We start from the raw sequence: 21,770 nt of genomic DNA, 5'->3' as shown, positions 1-21,770 counted from the left end.
AGAAGGACTGGGAGGGGCTTCCTTGGCTAAAGCCCAGGGGTGGTCCTTCTGAGGTGACAGTGAAGCAGACAGTGAAAGGGGTAACCAGACCGTGCACAGCCCGAGGAAGGACAAAGCAGGCAGAGGGGAAGAGCAAGGGCACGAAGGAAACAAAATCATTTGGTGGGGGAAAGATGAGGGCATCACAGGCGGGAGGACGGACAGAGAAGCTGAGGTTGACAGACGCTCGCAGAGCTGGCTGGGGGTCTGGGACGCAGCCGTTTAAGCAGAGGAGTGACAGCGGCTCAATTTGCATCTAGATCAGCCCTCTGGCTGGGTGTGAAGAGTGGATTTCAGAGGCTCTATATATCTTTCAAAGTACAGAGCACACAAAGCACGCTGCTGGGCCCTGGCGGTGAATTCTCCTGGGGGTCCAGAACTAACTCGTTGCCTTTGATTCCCGGAAGCCTCCTGGGCCAACGGTTGGACTTCAGCTCTCGTCAGCGCGCACCTCCCACAGCGCTTCCCTTCAAGCTGGGTCCCCCGTCACCCACGCCCCGTTCGCATGCCTTCTCTCCCTCTCTCAGTGGGTCGTGGATACTCCCCACGGAAAGGGCCCCCCTCATTCACAGATCCTCCCGCTGTCAGGCAAAGGGCCGCCCACACGGGAGACACTCAGAGAACAATGGAAACAAGGAAGGAAGGACTGACTGAGTCTGAAAGGAGGGTGTTTGTATTCCCCAGAGACGCTGTGCATGGAGAACCTACGTTTAGAGTCCATCACATTTCTATTTGAATTCAAGCCCCAGCTCACGAGCTGGGGGCTTTGGGCAAGTAACGTCCCTCTCGGAGCTGCATTTTCCTCTCTGCAGAATCAGAACCGTGGGTACGGGACAGGTGTCATCGCACAGGGTGGTCACGCGGACTGAATGAGGCCACAAAGCAACAGTGTCCCCTCCTTTTCCCCAAAGTGTCCCTGCTGGGGAAGGGCAGGGGCCATGACTACCCAACACTTGTTGTCAAGGTCCTGTCGCCTTGCTTAGATTTTTGTTTTCAACGAACATCTGGTGGGCGCCGGTTATCGCCACCATTACAACCATCACCGCAGTTTTCTCTGCTGCAAACACTTGGGGGAAGGTGACTGTGGGTGAGGGCTGAGAATGGTCCCTGCCCGTGTGCCACACGTGGTCCCATGACGTACCGATAGCAAGCCCATGGACACACAAGCCTTTCACGTGAACTTCCAGACCCCCCGGCCCAGACAACAAAAGCCAGCGGGCAACACCCTGCGGAAGGAGCCTGGGGACAAGACGTTGCAAGGGTCTACCCGGGATCCTCCCACCTGTCGTCCCTGTCTGGGGGACCCAGGAGCCGAACCTTGAGCTAATGACAGTGACTAGCCCAGGTCAGTCTGATGCCAGGAAGCCTGGATGAGGATGCTGAGAAATCATGGCCGGGGGCCAAAGAGGACACCACGCGGGGCAGGGAAGGAAAGCACATTCAATCCTCCGTGGAAATTATGTTGCAATTCCTAAATCCTCAGTCTGCCACAGTGGTTAAGGACCTGGGTGGAAAGTCAGTCCTGCTACTTACTGGCCACATGGCCCCCGGGGCAAGTCAGTTAGGCTCCCACCTGTACAAGGCGATAAAATGTATCAATCCAAGGAAAGAGTGCAACCCACTGGCTGGCACGTAGGAGGTCCTTGTTTTCTTGCATTTTAGGTTTATATTTAGAGAGAGACTTTAATGATTTTGTCAAGGAAACCGCACTGTACACGCCCCCACAAAAGAAGGAGAAAGCAGCAGAAAGAAGCCATGGGCAGCTCCCTTGGGTCTGCTGACTCTTCGAGAATATGCCCCGTGTCTTTCTCCACCAACCATTCCATTGCCCTATCTCCAGCTGCAGGGAAGACGGTGGGTTTGATTGAAAGACATAAAATCAAAGGACCTTCGATCCTCAGCTGGGGGAGGGGAGCAGGCGCTCAGCTCTTACTCCAGGTCCCTGTGGAGACCCATTCTCTGAGCAGGGCGAGGACCCAGGAGCCGGTGGCCCTTGGCTGCCTCACTCGGCTCCGCAGGGGAGGAGGAGCACAGAATGGCAGTCAGTTCCCCGCCTTCTCCCTCCCTTCCTGGCGCTTCTCAGAGCCCCGCAGGCAGCTGATGATAACTCAGTGGCGTCTGACAGCCCGTGGAAAGCTGGCTGTCTCTCCAGCCTCCAGTCACCAGGTGTCTGAAGGGGTTTCAGGAGCAGGCAGCCTCTGCCCTCATGCAGAGCCCTTCGGTGGGCAGAAATGATTGTTAAAGGAGCTGTCAGGTTCATCAACCTCCTGGCGAGGCAGCGAGCAGAAGCCCCCAGACGTCTGACCCCCACGCGCCAATGCGGGCCCTCATTTGCATCTCATTTGCATACTGAACAGGACTGCAGCTTACACGGGAGAAATTGTCCAGCCGCCCTGTTTGCAGGGCAAAGATCCTGCGGGGGGCGGGGCGGTCCCCACAGCAGTCTGCCCTCCAGGAAAACAGGGACCACAGTGATGCAGACAAATGTGGACCGCACATTTTCCGGGATGGATGGCCAAGTGCTTCAAGCCGCCAGACAGAGGGAAAATTCCAAACGTCTCCAAGAGACTGCGTTTGAACGATTTGGACTAATTGCATGCAAGTCCTGTGCCGTGTGTGTCCTACTGGTACCACAGTGCAGGGAAGAGCTGTCAGCGCTGGTCAGAGCGCCACAGAGAAGAACCTCTCCCATCTCCCGTTTCCTGTTTGCTTTCACGATACACACACACCCCTCCTTGGCTGCGGTTCGCCGTGTTATCGTCCAAACCCACAGGTCCCCCAGCGCCCCTGAGGCTGGCAGCATTGCCTCTCAGGACCACGTGTGTGCTAAGATCGCTCATGAAGGCAGGCCTGGGTTCGAATCCCGACTCCAGCTCTTACTAGCTGTGTGACCGTAGGCAACGCACTTCACTTTTCTGAGCTTCAGTGTCAGCAAGCATGTAGCAGGTGCTTAGTAAATGTTGACTGCACATACGATTGGAACAGTGTCTGAAAGTGATGGGCTTAGCAGACAGGTCCCCTCAATACCTCAATGGGGTGGGTACCACCCTCTCAGGCCGCCTGAGATAGAGCCGCGAGCAGTCCCAAACACCTCGCTTCCTCATCAAAGACTCAGCTTCGAAGCTGGAAGTTTCCCAGGAAATGCCCTGGCGGAGGAGGGTAATGCAGAAATAGTAAGACCCGACGTTTCCTAGGGGTGCCCTGACCAAGGGTTTCAGTGCCTGCCCACGAGGCAGGGTCTCTGGGACGCTGGACTTCTCTCCCAGGAAACCGCGTCCTCACACGGCCACTTTAGGAGGATAGAACAAGGCCACTACACAGGAAACTCCACATTTGGCAAAACAGGCAACAAGCAGCCAGGAAGCTCCGAAAGAGCTGGGTAAACCAGAGCAAACACATATGGCAGCCCCATAGCAGGTGGTGTGCTAACCCCTTACATACACCGCCTGTGGAATCCTCTGCACGACCCTCTGAGCTGGGCACTGCCCTCATTTCATCTGCTCAAGTGACCCAGGTATTCCTTACCCCCCAAGGAGGGGAGTGGCTGGCACGAATCACCAACACAGCGAGGTTTACCAGGAAGGTCGTCTCCCTCTGTCTACCTCTCCCATCCTCAGAATTCAGCCAGCTCTTGGGCAGGTCTGGCCAGTGAAGCCTGCCGTTCTGCAAAAAGGCAAGGACATGAAGAAATAGCATCACCTCCAGCCTCACAGTCCAGGAAACCCTGGCTCGCTCACTCCCGAAGGAGAAAAATGGACGAGCAGGAGCGTTGGGACAAGGGAGCCCACAGAAGCCAAGGTCCCTCAGCGCAAGGCAGCCGGGCCCACCCCCGTGTCCCCGTCTGCAGACCAGGAAGAAGCATCCTGAGTCCCCAGCTGCCGCCCTGAGGACAATTCCATCAGCGCTGCTCGGAGTGTGCACAGCACAGCCGCCAAGCAGGACGGGTTGCAGGGAAGGGAGCTGCGGCCAGTGTCGCCACCATCACCCACCCACAGGGGACGGAGGCAGGATTCGAACCCAGGCCCGACTCAAGCCCTATGATCACACACTCTGTTGGCCTATAGTTAGTACAGACTGGCAGCAAATCAACGAGAAAGCAGCTGGGGGCTACTCGCTGGAAAGCAGGGACTGCCTTCTCCTCTGGGCGGCAGGGGACATCTGCAAAGCAGAGAAGGGAAGGTTAGGGTCATTTTACACACATGGCTCAAGCCAGGGGCTCGTGCTGCATGGAGCCTACTCCAGGGCATGCGGGTAGGTTTGTTCAGGCCACGGAGGAAAGGGGATTCAGGCCTCTGAAGCACGGGCACCAAAGCTTCAAGACAGCTGAAGAGCCCTGGCAAGGCGGGCTGGAGGCTCACACCACCCCACGCGGGCCCACCGATGGAGCAGAGCACGGGCAAGCCCGCCACCTGGTGGATGGGACGTGTGTCCTGTCCCACAGCCAGGTCGGTGGTCAGGGTCAGGCATTTGCAAGCCCGTACACGTGGCAGGGCCCAGGGGTTTTGTGGAAGCTCAGATTCTGATTGAGCAGGGCCAGCTGGAACCTGAGACCCTGCATTTCTAACCTGCTCTCAGGTGAGGCTGAAGCGGCAGGTCCACAGGGCACCTGAGCGCGGCGGGACCTGTGTCTTCTGAAGGGTAAACTGCCCAAGTGAAGCGCTGAGGCCACGGGAGGCCCCACAGCGGGACACAGAATTGGAAGGATCAGGACACTGAAAGGTTTTAGGTAAAGAAGTTCGACCTGGGTTGGGGAGGGGTCAGTGGGGGCTTCTGGGAAGGGCGGGCCAGACAGAAGAAGACACGCTTCCCGGGACATCGGGGACCGTGGTGGAGACTCCAGGAGGGAGCAGGGCCCCCGCACAACACGACGCCACACCAGACACATTCGTGACAGTGAAAACCTGACAACGGCATGGGGAGGCTGGGCCCAGCCCCGCCCGCGCCGGGGACCCCTCCCTCCCCCAGTTCTCAGAGACACACACATCCTGTCATTCCCTTCAGCCACTCGATTTTCAACGGACACATTTATCTAAATTAGTTTTTCCTACTTAGAATTGCTGTTTTGTTTGTTTTCCCCCCCCCAAAATTACAAAAAATGATGCCGTGTTTCCCCAAAAAGAAGACCTAAGCAAAAATTAACATAAGACCCGGTCTCATTTTACTACAAGACCGGGTCTTATCTAACATAATATAAAAGACCAGGTCTTGTATTAATTTTTGCTCCAAAACATGCATTCGAGCTGATTGTCTGGCTAGGTCTTATTTTCGGGGAAACATGGTAGGTGTTTGTTTATAGCAACCAGAGAAACAATTCTTAAGACGTAGAAAGAGGTAACCCCAACCCTTTCCCCCAGCCCAGTCTTTTTCGGTTTCCACTTTCCCAGTCCTCCGATTACAATGTTTACAGCCGGGTTTGTAGCTGTCCACACGTTTCTTCCCACCCTTCCAACACATACAAACATACCTTCACACATAGGAAGTGTCTGTTGCATGCGCTGCTTGTGTCTTCGAAATGAGATCATACTGAATATCTTCTGTGGGACCTAATGCTCTCACTTAACCTCAAGGATAACCATGAGAGATATCCCTGCAGGTCACGGGGCGGCCAGTGTTTGCAGTGAGGGCCAGAGACTAAATACTTTCGACTTTGCAGACCAGGTCCTATCCAGGCCCTGCCACAGCCACTCAAGGAACGGTACCACTGAGCCACCGCAGCAGCCAGAGACAATACGCCAATGAACGGGCGCAGCAGTGTGCCAATAAAACTTTATTTACAAACACAGGCAGCGGGCCAGATGTGGCCCTCAGGCCGTGGTTTGCCAACCCCTGTCTAGGTCAACCGCTATTGCTCTGACCGTCCGGTGTTGTTCTGCTTCCCAATTAGTTAGAATTTTTTTAATATTTAAATTTTTAAATAATGAAAGTATACTATACATACAGGAAAGTGTACAAATCATAACGATACAGTTTAATAAAGTTTCACAAGTGAACACATCCGCGTAACCCGTTCCCATACCAAAACACAGAGCGCAAGCAGCTCCAGAGAAGCCGCACACACCCGTTTTACTTCAGTGGTTTGAACCACACCGTAATAATATCCCATACAACGGACACACCCTAATTAGGCAATTCCAATTGTTCGCTACCACAAACAGAAGATCAATAAACCGGCTTGTTCTGGACTTGATTTCCTCCCGTGCTTATTTCAATAGAACAGATTCCCAAAAGGGTAATTTAATAGATCCCGCTGGACCGCTTCCCCCAAAAGCAGGGACAAGCCGCAGCCCTGGCAGTGCCCCGCTCCGCGCAACCCAGCAGGCATTCGGGGTGTGGCCCAGCACACTCCGAGGTTTGGGGGCCTTGGGCGGCAGTCTGCGTTTCAACATTTACGGAAGAAGAGAAGGAACACTGATGCGAAGACTTCAGCTCCCTCCATCTGCTTCCGTGTCCAGGACACCCACCGACCACGTCACAAGCCAAAGGCTTTGAAGGAAGGGGTGGGGGCCTGAACTCAACCGAGCGCTGGGCAGACAACTGTCTGCAGCACCAAGAGAGACGGTCAGAGTATCAGCGGTGGAGACCGGCCCTCACTTCATTACAAAAACACGGAAGAGAAGCAAACCCACGCAGGCATCTTGCTGAGATTGTTTTAGGGGTCTTCTCTCCAATGAGCACATAACGGAGTGTTTCCAACAAGCCCATCTGACTGCATTACAGTTTCTTTTTTTAAAGACTCTAACAACTATTAAGTATGAGGTTGTCTGAGGAACCTTGGGGACGTGGCACCCCAATTCCTGTAGTGTGTGGGGGCGTGGAGGGGCACGCGTGTCTGCACACACAGGATTGCGTTCACAGTCCCTGGTGGCAACTGTGACAGCACAAAAAGGGGCACACCTGGTAGGGGTTCGGTTCCCCAGCAGCCCACTTCCGACAAAACTGAGCCATTAGACACTCAAGACGTGTGCCCTTCTCTGTCTATGCCTTTCACCTCAAAAGTCAAAACAAAACTGTAAATAAGTCTTGAGTTCTAGTGGACGACGTGCCTGCTGGAGAGTTTGGGGGGGCGGGACTTAACCTTGTCTTTAATTAACTTTGGGGTATATCAGAAACAGGAAAAGTGATGGATAGATACAGAGCAAGCAAGTACAGTGAGAGTTAAGGGCAGGGTCTAGGGAGTGGACAAATGGGTGTTCGCTGTCAAATTCTTTCAACTTTGGTGTATGTTGGGGTAAGAATACAAACAGGCAACGTATAAGGGAGGGGGAAACCCACAAGAACCGGGTCCTATCTTGCTCTATGCTACTGGCCTTGAGAAGTCACTTCCCATCTCTGGACCTCAGTGACCCAGCTGTTTGATGGGGGAGGGTGCCCTCACTGTTCTCTGCGATGCTTCCCCTTATGGACACGATGGTGACGGTTTTCCTTTATTCTACAAAGACAGCTTCCGGGCAGGGATGGTTTTGGAGGCCGAGGCTGCCCCCTGGTGGGCCCTAGTGGCCTAGCCTGTGATCGTCTCATATTCCCACCACGGAGGCACGGCTGGGTAGTCGGTCCAGATGTTAATCCATCTCAATTGTTCTTCATTGCATTTCCCTTTTCCTCCCCTCTTCTCTTTTCCTCTAAAGCAGAAAACCAGCTCAGGGGAAGTATGTGGAAGGGCAAAGAGCAGAAACAGCCTTCAGGTCGTGGTGGCTTTCTCTTCCAAACTCCCAAAGCTCAGAGCTTCCACACAGGAAACCACACCGAAGAAGGGGATTTGTGGGCACAGTCTCTTAAAAAAAGCTCAAAGAGCAGTGAATTCTAACCTCACAGAAGGGAGAGTCCCCATGGCCAATGCAAGGAAGAACAATGAGAAAAGAGCCCAACGGTCCCAGGAGCTGGCAAGACCCCAGGCTGTGACGTTCACCCAGGCAAAGACTTGTCTTGTCCCCTGCTGGACCCCTAGGTCTAGAATGCTCGACAAACAGCGGCAGCTCCATGAATATTGTTGAATGAATCAGGGAATGACTGCGGCAGTGAGTGAGTAGGTCCTAGGTCAGCTCAGATCCAGGCTACAAGGGAGGGAAGCCACACTCAGCAAGTGACAGTGTCCCACATACCCCCGCCACTCCCACTGCCACGTCTCTCCAAGTACCATATTCCCTCTGCTGGAACACAGCGTGGTGACAGCCTGCGTGCAAACCTGTGACCCACACTTACGGTGTGGCTCCTGGAAGGTTCTTTAAAACTGGCCCTGTGCCTCAGTTTCTTCACATGTAAAGTGGGGATAATAGTCACGCCTCTGACAGGACTGCCGCAACGACTAACCAGTTGGTCGGTCAGAGGCACCTGGCCCGGAGCGCGGACTCACTGAACACAGCTAGTGTTCATTGTATTGACCCTGACACAAAGCTTGCCGCGTCCAGGTAACTCCCAGACGCATAACACGCCCAGCCCAGCCACGGCTCCCCCAGGGTGCTTCCCAGGTCACAAGGTAATGGGCTGTGTCCATCTCTCCCTCTCAGCTGTGAGCTCCCTGAGGGCAGACATTAGATCTCATTGTCACCGGATCCAACCAGGTTCTCAAGCCCTTCCTGAATGAATGAATCAATGAATGAGCCAACACCCATGCCTACTGAGCCCATCCTACCTTGCTACCTGTAACATGCCACCTTTCTCACACTGAACACCTCATCACTCTAAACTGCCCAGCGACCCCTCACCCCTCAGGGGCCGAGCGTACCCAGGTCTGCCCTCTGCTCTTCCGGTCGTGTCCTGCCATGTGGGTTTGAGAAGGAAGGTGCCCGACCGGACAGCGAGCCAAAGGGCCCTCAGACGTTTCCTTGTATTCTTCCCCGTTATGGGTTGAATTGTGTCCCCTCAAAAGATATATTCAAGTCCTAACCCCAGTACCTATAAATATGACCTTATTTGGAAATAGGGTCTTGGCAGATGTGGTCAAGTGAAGATGAGGTCGTACTGGATTCGGGTGGCCCGACCCAAGGACTGGAGTCCTTGTAGGAAAAGGACGTTTGAACACAGAGACACACAGGGAAGATGCCACAGGGGTGATGGGGGCAGATACAGGAGTGACGTATCCACAAGCCAAAGACTGATGGCACCACCGGAAGCTGAGAGAGGCGCAAACAGACTCTCCCTCAGAGCCTTCCAGAAGGAACCAGCTTTGCCGACACTTGGCTTCTAGACTTCCAGCCTTCAGAGAAGTTAGAGAATAGATATCTGTCCTATTGAGCCATCCAGTTTAGGGTATTTTATTAGGGCCGCTCTAGGACACAAATAAAGCCCCAACTCACAGGCAGGTACTCGGGTTGTTCAAGAATCATCAGCTTGTGATCACGATGTGTCCCAACATCTGTGTGATGAAGGGGGAAGAGATTGATCTTGGATTTGATGGAAGGAATGTTGTATTGCACCAGATGGAACAAAGACTTCCCAAGAAGTGCCCACAAAAGGTAACTTAGCTAAGCCACAAAGGGAATAAATGACGTGTGGGGTGTGAGGGAGGGAACCAAACTACATAGTAACCTAGTACATCGTACTTAAGGGTCAAAGGGACCTATGTGACGAAGCGTGTGGCTCTCTCAGCCTGGCTCCTGACCGGCAGAATGACACCACTTAGCTCATTACAGTTGCTGGAAATCATTGTAAGATATTGCTCGTATTTACACAGTGATTGTGATTGACATATTAAGAACTCAAATGTTAGCTACTGTATTTATTATTATTATTATTATTACTGGCATGAGCTCTCGGAAGCATGACTTCTCTGAGCCTCAGTACGTTCATTCATAAAATGAGCATAATAGATATTTCACAGGGTTCTGTGAGGATTGAAAGAGATAACATGTCATTTTAAAAACTGAAACATAATTGACTCGCAACATTGTATAAGTTCAAGGCAGACAATGTGTGAATTTGATACATTTATTGCCAGCCGACGGGTCACACAATTATCATTTCCTCTGGGGGGTGGGCACAATGGCTGGATCTGAGGACACTGTGGTAAGTAAGGTGTTAGCACTGGCATTCAGTGCGTTTCATCAATGCTGCCTCTTAATAAGTGACCGCCCGCCTACGTCAAGGTTCCAGTGACGTATCGGAGCCAGTGTCATTCCTAGAATGTGACAGTAGAGGGCAGCAGGGTCTCATTTTTGCCCCTCAGCACCAGGACGCCTGGGCAGTCAGCAGGGAAAACCAGCGACTTTTGAACCACTGACTGCAGGCTTCTCCCCCAGCACCTCCAAGTGTCCCACTGGGCAGAAGTGAGCCGCTTGCCTTCCTTCTAGAGGATAAAGCAATTCAGCGGAATTGCTACACATCACGCACCGGTTTAAAACAGGGCTTGTGTTGCACATGGTGTGGGTAAGGCCGTTCCCAGCGTGGCCTCAGCACATCAGAGCTGCTGAACCACTCTGGGGCCTCAGACACTGACCCGTGTTTGCAAAATCAATCCCTTCCATGGTCAATTTCCTAAGTCATAAAACCTTGAGGATACTAACTAGCTATAGCGTCTATGGCAGTTGGTGTCACCCACCTGAGGGAGAATTCCTCTAAAGCTTCAGACCAGGGTCGGTTCGGCCAAGCTGGTGACAGAGCACCCCCCACCCCAGGACAGTGCAGTGCAGCTGGATTTCCACGTTGCCTGAGCTTCTGTGTCACAGCCAGGCACCTCCCGAGGGTCCCACTACACGAGCAGCAGACATCACGTTCCCGTCCAGCCCCCAGGCCCACGGTGCCTGTCCAGCGGGCTGCACTATCGCTCCTTCTTCTTATGATGAAGTATTTCAGAAGTGCCAAAAGTATACAGAATAATATACCAGGGACCGGCGCAGCCACCACCAGGGGTGAGAAAGAAATCTTGCAAACACCGGGAAAGCCCCCGGGGCTGCTCGCAGCACCCCCCTCCACTTCCCCAAGATGCAACGAACACTCTTCCAAACGTGGTTTTATCATCGAGATTCTATCTGTCCCTGGAGCCGCACACTCCAAAGACAGTGGGTGAGAGAGTGCGGAGCGGAGGGGCGCGGGGAGTCTCTGAGCCCCAGGCGGGGAAGGGCGGGACCGCGCAGCCCCACGCGTCCCCCGGCCTCCCCACCTGCCCCACCGGACACCCCGTGGAACCCGGTCCGGAGCCGCAGCGCCACCTACCGACCACGATCAGCACCTCCCTCTCGATGTGCGCCTGGATGTAGATGCGGCCGCGGCGCTCCGTGTGGTCCGTGCCGCAGAGGCTGGGGACGTTCATCACGCAGCGCTTGTGCACGTTCATCATGCAGGCTGAGGGCAGAAGGGGCGCGGCTCAGGCGGGCCGGGCTGGCGCCCCGGGCGTCTGTCCCCACCGTCCTGTCCCTCCTTCCCCTCCAGGCGGCTGAGACCCCCAGGCTCCGCGGGGACCAGCCCGCCCGCCGAGTCACATCAGAAGGGCTTCTCCAACTCTTCCCACGCCCCCCACCCAGGCCCTGATGGACACAGGAGGTGGAATCGTCCGTGGGGCTCCGAAGCCAGAAGCACCAACTTCGACGCCAGGACGAGGGGAAACGCTGGGGTGGCGGCACTCGGCCAACCCCAGAACACCGTGACCCCGCTTAGGTGCAGCCAAGGGAGGTGCGTGCCCCAAGTGGCCAGCTTCCCATTTGTCCCCACTGGGATGTGACATCTCCCGATTTTAAATGTTGGCCCCCAATAGGCTGGGTTCCCCGGAACGTGTGAGAAGGGGGTTGCGAGCAGGTTTGGGGCCTGTGCTCAGGGAGCGAGGGGTTGGGAGGTAAGGGGGGCCCCTGGGCTCAGGACCCATCACACGTCCTGGACTGAGACACGGGGGCTGGGCCTTTGCATGCCCGCATCAGCCAGCTCTGGCCAGGAAACACCCTCTGGGAGGGCCGCTATCTGGGGTGAGACCCCGAGGGCAAATCCCCACTAGGGGTACAGCTGTGAACCCACAGAGGCTGGAGCCGGTGGGGCCCTGAAGAGGAGCTGAGCGGAGCCCCCACTGTAACTAATTACAGGGAAAGAATTCAGACTTGGGGTAAAAGGGATGAAATAGTCTGTACTGTGAATCCAACCCCTTGATGTCTCGTGAGTTTTATGATTAATATGATGTGCCCCCTTTGCACACACGTGGTGTACCTGTGCTTGTGTCCCCGCCTCCTTGTCCACACCCATGACTGCCCCTCCCACAGTGACTGTGAACCTTGCTATGGGACGTGCTTTGATGGACGGGACTTGCTCTCTTAAAGCACTTGGGAACTTGTGATGACCGGCATGTAAGCGTGTGAGAAAGCCGGGACTAGCCAGCTCAGAATGAAAGACATGTGGCCCCATCGTCCCCATTACCCAGATGACAGCCAGGACATGTGGGGGAGGCCACCCCGGCCCAGACAGGCCCCAACCAACCCGCTAACCTACCTTGCACACGAGTCAGCCCAGCCCCGCCACAAAGGACTGCCGTGCAGAATCACGGGCTCAGTAAATGGTTATTGTTTTAAGCCACTACATTTTGGGGTGAGAGGACTGTCACTCAGCACCAGACAACAGGTACACCCGCCCACCCAGGACTTGGACCCCAAACCACGAAGCAGCAGCCCAGTGGGCAGGCAGCCTGCCAGAGAGCAAAGGTACTTACTGTCACATTTCATCCCTTGGTGGATGAGTCCGTACAGCAGGGACCCACAGTGGTCGCAAAAGGTGGGGCTGGAGTAGGTGTGGATCTTAAACTTGTGTTTGCTCCGGGGGTCCTAGAGCCAAGAGAAACAGACAAAAAGGCCAGCCTCAGTGTGACATGGCAGCATTCACACAGCACGGCGTGTCCCTGGAGAACGGCCAGGAACTGAACTGGGCCCCCAGCGCTCATCGTACCTGTGGGGCCATCCCTGGAGCCCTGTGCCTGACAAGCAGTGGCTAAACGGATGCCTGACGAGGACACCTGTCTACCCAAGCAAGCTCCCCGCATTCGCAGGTCTTCCCTCTGAGAACCCCCCCGCTGACTCCCGCCTCTGGCACGGACTCCAGGGATGGCAAAACAAAGTGGCAGACACATCAGTTACACAGGTCCCCTTCTCCTATTTCTCCCCCCTGTAGCCTCCGAGCCAGTTTCAGGAGTGCCACCCAAGTCTGGGCAAGAAACCGTCCCACCTGAGGCCATTTGCTAGTACTCCCTGCCCTTCAGAATGGAACTCAAGGTGCAATGGATAGTCTGCAGACTGTGGAAGAGCCTGCTGGTTTTCCACCACTATCTATCCATGCTCCCTTTTAATAATTGAATCTTTTTAGCAGAGAGCATGGCCGCCCAGTTAGAGACCACATTTCCCAGCCTCCCTTGCAACTGGTGTGGCCATGTGACTGAGTTATGGCCAATGGGATGTGCGTGGATTGGTGTCATTCCCTTAAAAGGAATGTGTACAGGTCTCCTTGGCCCCTTCCCTCCTTCCTGCTGGCTGGAAGATGGTGAAAATTGGAAGTGACCGTGTTGGACCCAAACTTGGAGCCAGGTGTTGAAAGGATAAAACCATCCTAACCAGCCTTAGACTCTGTCCCTGTGAACAGACACCTGAGAGAAGCCGTACCTTCTGTCGTGTCTAAGGCACCGTACTGAAGGGCTCTTTGTGGCGGCTTCTTACACGATTCCCTAACAAACACTGCCAGCACCATGAGGCAGTTCCGCTCACCATTATATCCTGGGGCACATACTGTACTTGGCATACAGAAGGTGCTCAATAAATGTTTAATGAGAGTTAACGTTTATGGAGCATTGACTCGCGCCAGGCGCTATTTTCAGGGAGGAACCAGGCATTAACTGGAATCCTCCGAGCGGCCCTGTGAAGTATGTACCACTTACTACCCCCACTTTACAGACGAGGGATCTGGGGAGCCCAGGGGTGCAGGGACGGCACAGCGGCTGGCATGGCCCAGAGGTCAGGTTTGGGAGCCTGTGATGGCAGCAGTCGGGCTGCAACCTGAGAGCCCCCGCACGACACACATGCTGTTTAAGAAAATGACGTGGAGAGCTGTTCAAGAGGGAGCCAGCAGGCGGGACAAAGTTCGCTTCTCTACGGTTTACGCGGAGGCTGCTGGAGGCTCCCCCACCTCGTCCCCTGCCTCAGCTTTCAGAGGGCTCGTGCTCGCAAGGACCAAGGCCAACCCCAGCACCCCAAGCCCTCGGACCACCGGGACCAGCCAGATCACCTCCTGATCAACTCTCTACCCCCCACTCCCGCCACCTGGGAGAGCTTGGAAGCCACACTGGGGTCCTCAGGCCTCCTCCTCCTCAAGGGGAGTCCTGCAGGGAGCCTGCCGTGCCCAGAGCCACCTCGGAGACGGGCAGGTTTGCACGTTGAGAGGTCCCACGGCCCCCCACACAGGTGAGTGGCAGAGAGGCGAATGTTTGGCTCAAACGTCTCATGTGTTTAGTGGCTGGGATGCAGGTGGCCAGGAGACATGGAGCCCCAGAGCTGAGATGGCCATTTTCTCCAGCGGCCTCTAATGACCAGGGAGGAACAAAGACAAAGGGCACAGGGCCTCATGGATGGACCGCCTGGTTCCAGTCCCTCAGGGGCCTGGCATCCTGCCCTCAATGCCATCCGACTCCCCTGAGGCCCCTACATGGTCTCCTTTGTCCTTAAGCAGATCCAAGGAGGCATCTGTCACCTGCACTGAGGGCGGGCCAAGTGAGAGTCAAGACGTGTACAATCCCATTGGCTCAGGCACCACCCTCCGACCAATCAGAATGAAGCACAGGGCCTGGCGGGGCTGGGAGTTAACTCTTTAGGTGCTGGCCCATGGCGAGGTGGGCTGGGGGAGCTGGAAGGGGTAGACGGGTGGCAGGTGGAAGGAGGAGGCTCAGAGAGCCCGCTGGCTATTTACCCATCGGTTTGAAAGTATATTTCAGTATTTTCACAACTGGTACAGTAGTGCCAGTGGGGACAGGTGAAATGTCAGCCCTGCCTTTAACCAAAAGACGTTCCCTTCCCAGCCTCCAAGGCTGCGGCTGTGGACGACCCCCCGGGACGAGCCCAGGATCCACTCGCCCTGTGTTTTGACCCCATTCAAAGATGCAGTGGCCTCCTCTGCAGCCCCTCCCCCATCGTGCTGTCCAGTCAGCTCCCCACCCCCATCCCACAGGCCCCTCCAGTCCACCCGCAGCCCCTCCCCACCACTGGCCCGGGTCCTCCTTCATGCTCACAGGTCACGATCTGGAGTCCACGCTCGAAAACCAAGCTTGTGAACAAGCTATATTTGGTTCATAGGGTGCTTCTTAAAAATTTGAATTAGTTGATTGAAAAATCATGAAATGTCAAATAAAAAATGTAAACTTCTGCCTCCCTTTGAAAAACCACAACTTGTGGCAACACTGGACACCCAGTGCCATGGCCCCTTCAGACAAGGGACAGGCTCCCCAGATGTCCCCAGACCCTATCACTCCCTGTCGTCCACACCACGCCTGCTTCACTCTTGTCCCTTCCCCGCCGGGCCCCTGCAGGAGTTTGGAGTCGTGACTTCTGCCACCACTCCGGGTCCTCTCCCCTGACAGTCCACTGGCTGGGATCTAACCACAGCTGAACACGTCCCCTCAGCTCCTGAATCAGTTCATTGGGCTCACTGCCAAGTGCGTTCAGAAACTTCTTGCATCCCTATCCCAGCGTCACGGCCTGATTTCTGATCCCCGGTCGTCTCTCCCGCCCCCAGGAGTCAGGTTTCCACAGGCCCTGCGTGATTTCTCTCCCCATTGCTTCGTGTGGGGCACGTTGTACTAGGCAAGCCTGGATTTCCAAGCGGCCTGCCTGATCCGAGAGCCTTGAGAATAACGATAAGAAAGGGATACTGAACAGCGGTGGCTTGATGCTGGGTGGTCCAGACCATGCTATTAAATCCTCACACTGGCCGGTCAGGGGGGGTTATTATCATCCGCGTTTTCCAGATGTCCAGCTGCGGCTTAGGGAAGGAACTGTCCAAGGTCACAAAGCAAGGACGTGGGAGAGCCAGGACTGGAATCCAAGTTTGTCAGGCCCCAGTGATGCGGGGAGCTGAGTGGGAACACCTGCGTGTCACCTGGCTGCTCCTCAGCCTTCCCAGAGGGTCCCCCGCCTGACAGGGGTTACAGGTGATGATAACCTCCATCTCACTCAAATGGAGCACCAGCCAGTGACAGGCCACTCGAGGCCCCCCACCGTACCCCCAAACGGTTAGCATCCCATCCCCAGGGCCAAAGGACACGCAGATCCCAGCTCAGCATCTGCACTTCATCACTGGGCACAAGCAGCTAAGGAGGAAGGAAGAAGCACAGATCAGAAACCAAAAATCTTTAAACCTCTAAGTCCAAACCTAAAATAGCCTCTGTCAGCCTGAATGGGCCGTGTGGCTTTATTCACAGGTGGCCCAAAATCTGGTTGAGCTGAGGCAAAGCTGCAGGAGTAAGGAAGCTAACCTGAAGTACAAAAGTCAAGAAAGCACACCCAAGAGCCTCTGCCCGAGGGGGAAGGAAAAGCAGCCTGTATCCCTCCTCAGGCTATGTCATCCCTGGCCGTCTATGGGCCACAGAAGCCCCTGAAGGTCCATTTCTGAAGGCGCTAGATGGGCTGGGAGAAACTGAAGACCGCACTCAGAAATGCTGTCAGAACAGAGAAGGAAGGTTCCAAGCACAGGCTCTGGAGTCAGCTGTGTGACCTCAGGCAAATGACTTAACTTTGAGTCTCCGATTGCTGGTCCATAAAATGGAGATAAAAACCATCCCCACCCCATAGATTTGTGGTGATGCTAAAGCTCCCTGCACACAAGAAGTACAAGTCTTGATCTGATTCTTCCAAAGAGAAGAAGTAATCACGGTGGCAACCACCGCCCCCGCCCCCAGCCTCAGCCGTGAGCCGGCAGAATTTTGCACGGCTCCGTACGACCTATAATACCACTTACTCGGCACCGGAAGTCAGCATGCCATGTTTACTTACGCAAACCTACTTTAAAATCAAACTGTAAGAGGGTGAACTCGGGGGATCGGGGATTTAGGTGCACATGACAAATTTCTACTACACCTGGAAATGAAGCAGACAGCTCTTCAAACGCAAGTTTAAAATGTTCATGCCATCGCGTTGGTCAAGAAGCTGTGGTAGACAGACTCGTTGCTATAACCCTGTAAGAATAACTCGGCCGTATCTGTCAAGATTACAAATGCTTTTTCCTTTTGGACCCAGTCACCCCACTTGTGGGAATTTATGCTGGAAGTCACCCCTCCTATATAGGAAATGATATGCGTACAACGGTTGTTCCTTGAAGTATTACCTACAAGAGCAAAAGGTGTTAAACAGGCCATGTGTCACAGGTAGGGAGCCGCTCAAAATAAGTCACAGCACAGCTACACAACAGAACATGGCTCAGATATAAAGGACAGGAAACAATGAAACTGAAAGAAACAAACAACCCACCCAAGGAGCAGAAGAGCGTGTGTTGCATGTTACCTCTTGCGGAGGAAAGGGAGACGGGATCCTACGTAAGTATACTTGAGGTTCTCACATTTGCCGGAAGAAACTCTGGAAGGATGCACTCCATGAGAACCTAATAAACGTGTTTATCTGTGGAGGCAGGAGGGATCAAAGACAGGGAGTAGGTCTTCTCCGTACATTTCTTTGCAGAGGTGTGATATCAAGTCTTAGCGTTTTGCTGGCAGCCACCACCACGCTGGGAAACACACCAGCACCGCCATGCCCCAAACTGCAAGCCAAACGCCAAAACCTCCCCACAGACGGAGAAGGAAGGAAGCCTTGACTATGGCCGTGTGGACTGAGGTTTTGTGAACACGAAATGAAGTGAAATGAAATGAAAAAGTGGGTTTTTTCCCCCTGAACTCTTCCTAGTTGTCCTCAGTGTGACACTGGTCTTTACCCTTCCAGGATTTATGTGATTCCAACCGGATCTCAAGTCCCTGGCTAGGGCAGAGGTGCCTAAGCTGGCTGGAACCACCCTCCCTGGCCTACATGCAAACTTGTCACAGAGATGTGCCTCCAGGCTTCTGGGGGGACGCACAGCAGTGGGGGGCCATGATGTTACGGGGCTGTTGTAACCTCGGATTTCTACACTGGGCAGGAGCTCAGAACTGGTGACCCTGGGCAGATCCCTGGAAGGCGGCCTTGGGCTGGCGCTGGGTCCTGGCCTTGCCCTCTGGGTGTGGCTTATATTCTACAAGTCACCAGAGTCCCCACCCAGCTGCTGGACCCTGCCTGGGACTGAACACCAAGTCAACGACTTCCAAGCTGTGTGTCTTTGGGCAGGTTACTGAACCTCTCTGCTTCAGTTTCCTCATCTTTAAAGTAAAACTAATAACAGCACTAAATCCTCATAGGATTGTGAGAATTTACTGAGTGGATATTCGTAAAGGGCTCAGCATGCTGTCTGGCCCTTAATACACACTATGCGAGTGTTTGTCGAAGATAATAACTAAGTGCTTCTGCTTTCTAGATTTGCACAGATTCATGGAATCATGATAACACTGTGTTTAGCACAGCGGCTGGCCTGTCGTATGCACCGGATAAATGGTAACAGAGACTCAAAACCACACCTGGGGCCTCGGGCAAGTCACTTCCAGGCTCTGGTCTCAGTTCCCCCTTCAGACAAAAAGGGGTTAAGCGGGGGCCTTCCCCAGGGGCCTACAGCTGGGCGTGCGCCTCTTCCTGTGCAGGGCAGGGCACCCTGGGATGGGTGTCCTCAGGGAGCTCAGGTCGTTTCAAGGAGCAGTCATACTACAAAAGACCACACCCTTGCGTTATAAATAAACCGTCCACCCTCCACAAAGCAGGCACACCTGCCCTCTGCCCACCACCGCACCACAGCCAGCCGCCGGCCGGCCGAGGGTCTGGTCTGAGCAGCCCTCTCTCCCTGCTGAGAGGGGCTCACCCAAACTCCACACCAGGACACAGGTGCGCACGGACGCTGGAGGCCTGCTTTCTGGGTGCAGCGCCCAGTGCCCGGCCTCCTGACAGCCCCTGTGCCAGGCAAGCCCTCGCACACCCAGGTCTGCACTTCAGCAGAAGGAAGCTTTATGGAGAAGGGCGTGACGGGCGATGGCCTGGGCCATCGTCAGCGCCTGGAACCCGGGAGGCCGCCAGCCCGCGCAGGTCCTGATGTCGGATCCCAAGTCCTCCACACGGGCTCCGAGAGCCACAGACACAGGGGCCTCGCTGAGGAAGACGCCAGCTGCCAATGCCCACCCACCCCCGTGCCAGGAACGCCAGGGCGGCCGCGCTCTGCTCAGCGAAGTTCCTGAGCAGCTGTGCTGTCCACGCTGCGCGTGTGAGGTGCGCAAACGGCAGACACTGACCCCCCCGTTCGGGGACCTACAATTCCAGTGGGGGATAATAACATTGTTATTGCAGTAATAGTGACCCCAGGCCAGGCGCTGTTCTAAGAGCTTTACACATAATTAACTCATTTGACCCTCATCGAAATAGGTTTATTATTATCCTTGTCTTACAGGGGAGAAAACGGGGGCACAGAGAAGTGAAGTAACTTGCCCAAAGTCACACAGCTAGTGGTCTGGATCCAGAATCTGGGCTCTTCGTCACCACGTAAATAAATGTAAAGTCACCCCTGTGACATGTGACCGCAAGGAGAGCTACGTGGTGCTCTAAGAGTGTCAATTAGGGAGACAGACTGGTCAGGGAGGGCTTCCCTGAGGAGGTGACGCTGAGCTGTGTCTGGAGGATGAGCAGCCGTCAGTCAGCCAGGGTTCTGACCCCTGACACACACTGAAATCACAGAGATTCTGACTTCGTGTGTCTACACGGGCCCCAGCATTCAGCTGTAAAGCTCCACACGATTCAGGTTTGCAGCCAGGATGGAGACTCACTGAACTTGGGGGAGAAGGGGCAGGGGAGTGGCCCCGCAGAGGGGACAGCATGAGCAAATGCCTAGTGGGTGGGGGGAGCATGAGAGAGTGAAAGAAGGGAGCTCAGAGGGTGGGGGGAGGAGTGGCCAACAAGAAGCTGGAGGGGCGGACGGGGCCACCGCACACGGGGCCTGACGGACGAGTAGAGCGACCGTGTCGTCCATCTTCTGAAGGGGACGCTTGAGAAGAACGGGGCACAAACGCTCTGGAGGCCAGACCGCTTGGCAAAGGGGGACGTGTGATGACTCTGCTTACAAACCACATCCGAAAGTACTGACTTTGTCCCGAGAGCAATGGGAAGCCATGGACCTGTTTTCAGCAAGGACAATGACGTGCTCATATCTGGTTTTAGGAAAGATGACCCCACAGCAATGTGGGAATGACAGGCCAGTGAGAGAGGAATCAGGGAGTCGGGACAAGAGGTTGCCGGTCCAGGGAGGGTGAGTGGAGCCTGGACCCGCATCCTCTCTGTGGGGGATGGAGAAGTAGGTAGAAGCATCTCATGAGGTTAAGGGCAAACTCTAGGGCCAGGCCAAGTTCAAATCCAGACGCTGCTTCTTTTTAGTCATGCGACTTGACAAATCAGATAACTTGTCTGCCTCAGTTTCCTCCTCCATAAAATGGGCATAAAAAGAGTAACTTTCTCCTGGGTCAGGACGCCAGGAGTTAGTGTGTGTAGCTCACTTAGAAGCCGCAGGCACGTGACAGGGGGCTACCTAAATGTTAGCTACAATCATTCTGCTGGAGGCACAACAGGAGTTGCAATGGAGAAACAGGCAGGTGGGGAAAGTCTGGGAACAGAGAGGAAAGAGGCCCTAGGAATTAGCCATTGCTCAGTAGGATTTGGGAGACTGATGGAGAAGGGGGGAAGGGGACTGAGACAGAAGTTGCACGAGAAAGGGCTGAGATGCAGAATTAAGTCACAGAACCAGGACCAAAGGCCAGCACTGAAGGTGAAAGCAGGCCCAAGGTTCAGGGTCAAGCGGACACTTAACATAATATGCCGGGCGCCGTGTACATTCACTTATTTCATCCTCACCACTTCCTTGTGAAGTAGGGCTATCGTCATCCTCACCTTGAAAACGAAGAAAGGGGCCCAGAGAAGTTAAGTGAAGTATCCAAAGCCACCCCCGCCAGGAAGTAGCAGAGTCGAGACTCGAGCCCAGGTTTCATGCTTAGTCAGCACGCGAGACCCCCAGCCAGCTCCCTCCCGCACACTTCACTCTGCTCTCGATCTCCCACGACCCCTGGACGTGCCAGAGGAACGCTTTAAAAATAGGAGAGTCTATTTCAGGGCGGAAATCAGGGGCAGGTGCCAAGTTAAGTGCCATTAACGCTTCAAATGTTTTTCAATAGATAGAAAAGGTGAGGCTTAGACAGAGTTCTCCCCATTTGAAAGGGTTAGAGTGGCAAGGTTGGCTGGTGGCCTGGGTGACTTCCCAAACAAGGGAGCCAAGGTGAGTCGCCGCAGGTGCCTGTGTGGTTCCTGGCAGCGGCAGGCACTCGATAAGTATGCAGAATGATGAATGAGCTTCTGCCTGGAAGCTTTCAGAAGCAAGCGGCAGCCATTCCCGCCCGCAGATCCCACGGGACGCAGAGGGCACAGAGTCCAGCAGGGGGTGCTGCAGCAGCAGGTGCCTCACCAGGGCTGCGTCCAGGGTTAGAGAAATGGGGGTGCCCCAGCCAAGTTGAAGTTCAACCACACCGCCAGGTAAAGGGGCCTGGGCATTCGTTTGCAGCTCCCAGCCTGGGCGGTTGCTCCCTCCCCACTCCCCAGAGAAGGCTGATTTGATCAAGTCTACATTTTCCCTTCTCCCTTTATAAGGGGGCAGCCCTTCCACGAACAGTTCCCACCTATTAATGC

General features: G+C 54.7%; 1 protein-coding gene across 3 annotated transcripts in view; it reads right to left on the bottom strand.

Moving 5' to 3' along the window:
* Window positions 1-21,770, bottom strand: part of PRKCB (protein kinase C beta) — a 233,916-nt gene that overhangs the window by 96,243 nt on the left and 115,903 nt on the right. For all 3 annotated transcript variants that reach the window (XM_033101075.1, XM_033101074.1, XM_033101076.1), the window contains 2 exons: window positions 12,662-12,773; window positions 11,188-11,316 (listed from right to left, as the gene is read on the bottom strand). In XM_033101075.1, the coding sequence (XP_032956966.1) occupies window positions 11,188-11,316; window positions 12,662-12,773 (241 nt within the window). The remainder of the gene's footprint in view (window positions 1-11,187; window positions 11,317-12,661; window positions 12,774-21,770) is intronic.

This window comes from Rhinolophus ferrumequinum, assembly GCF_004115265.2.
Source record: "Rhinolophus ferrumequinum isolate MPI-CBG mRhiFer1 chromosome 15 unlocalized genomic scaffold, mRhiFer1_v1.p scaffold_54_arrow_ctg1_1, whole genome shotgun sequence".
NCBI classification, from domain to species: domain Eukaryota; kingdom Metazoa; phylum Chordata; class Mammalia; order Chiroptera; family Rhinolophidae; genus Rhinolophus; species Rhinolophus ferrumequinum.
This window is presented reverse-complemented; position numbering and strand designations above follow the sequence as displayed.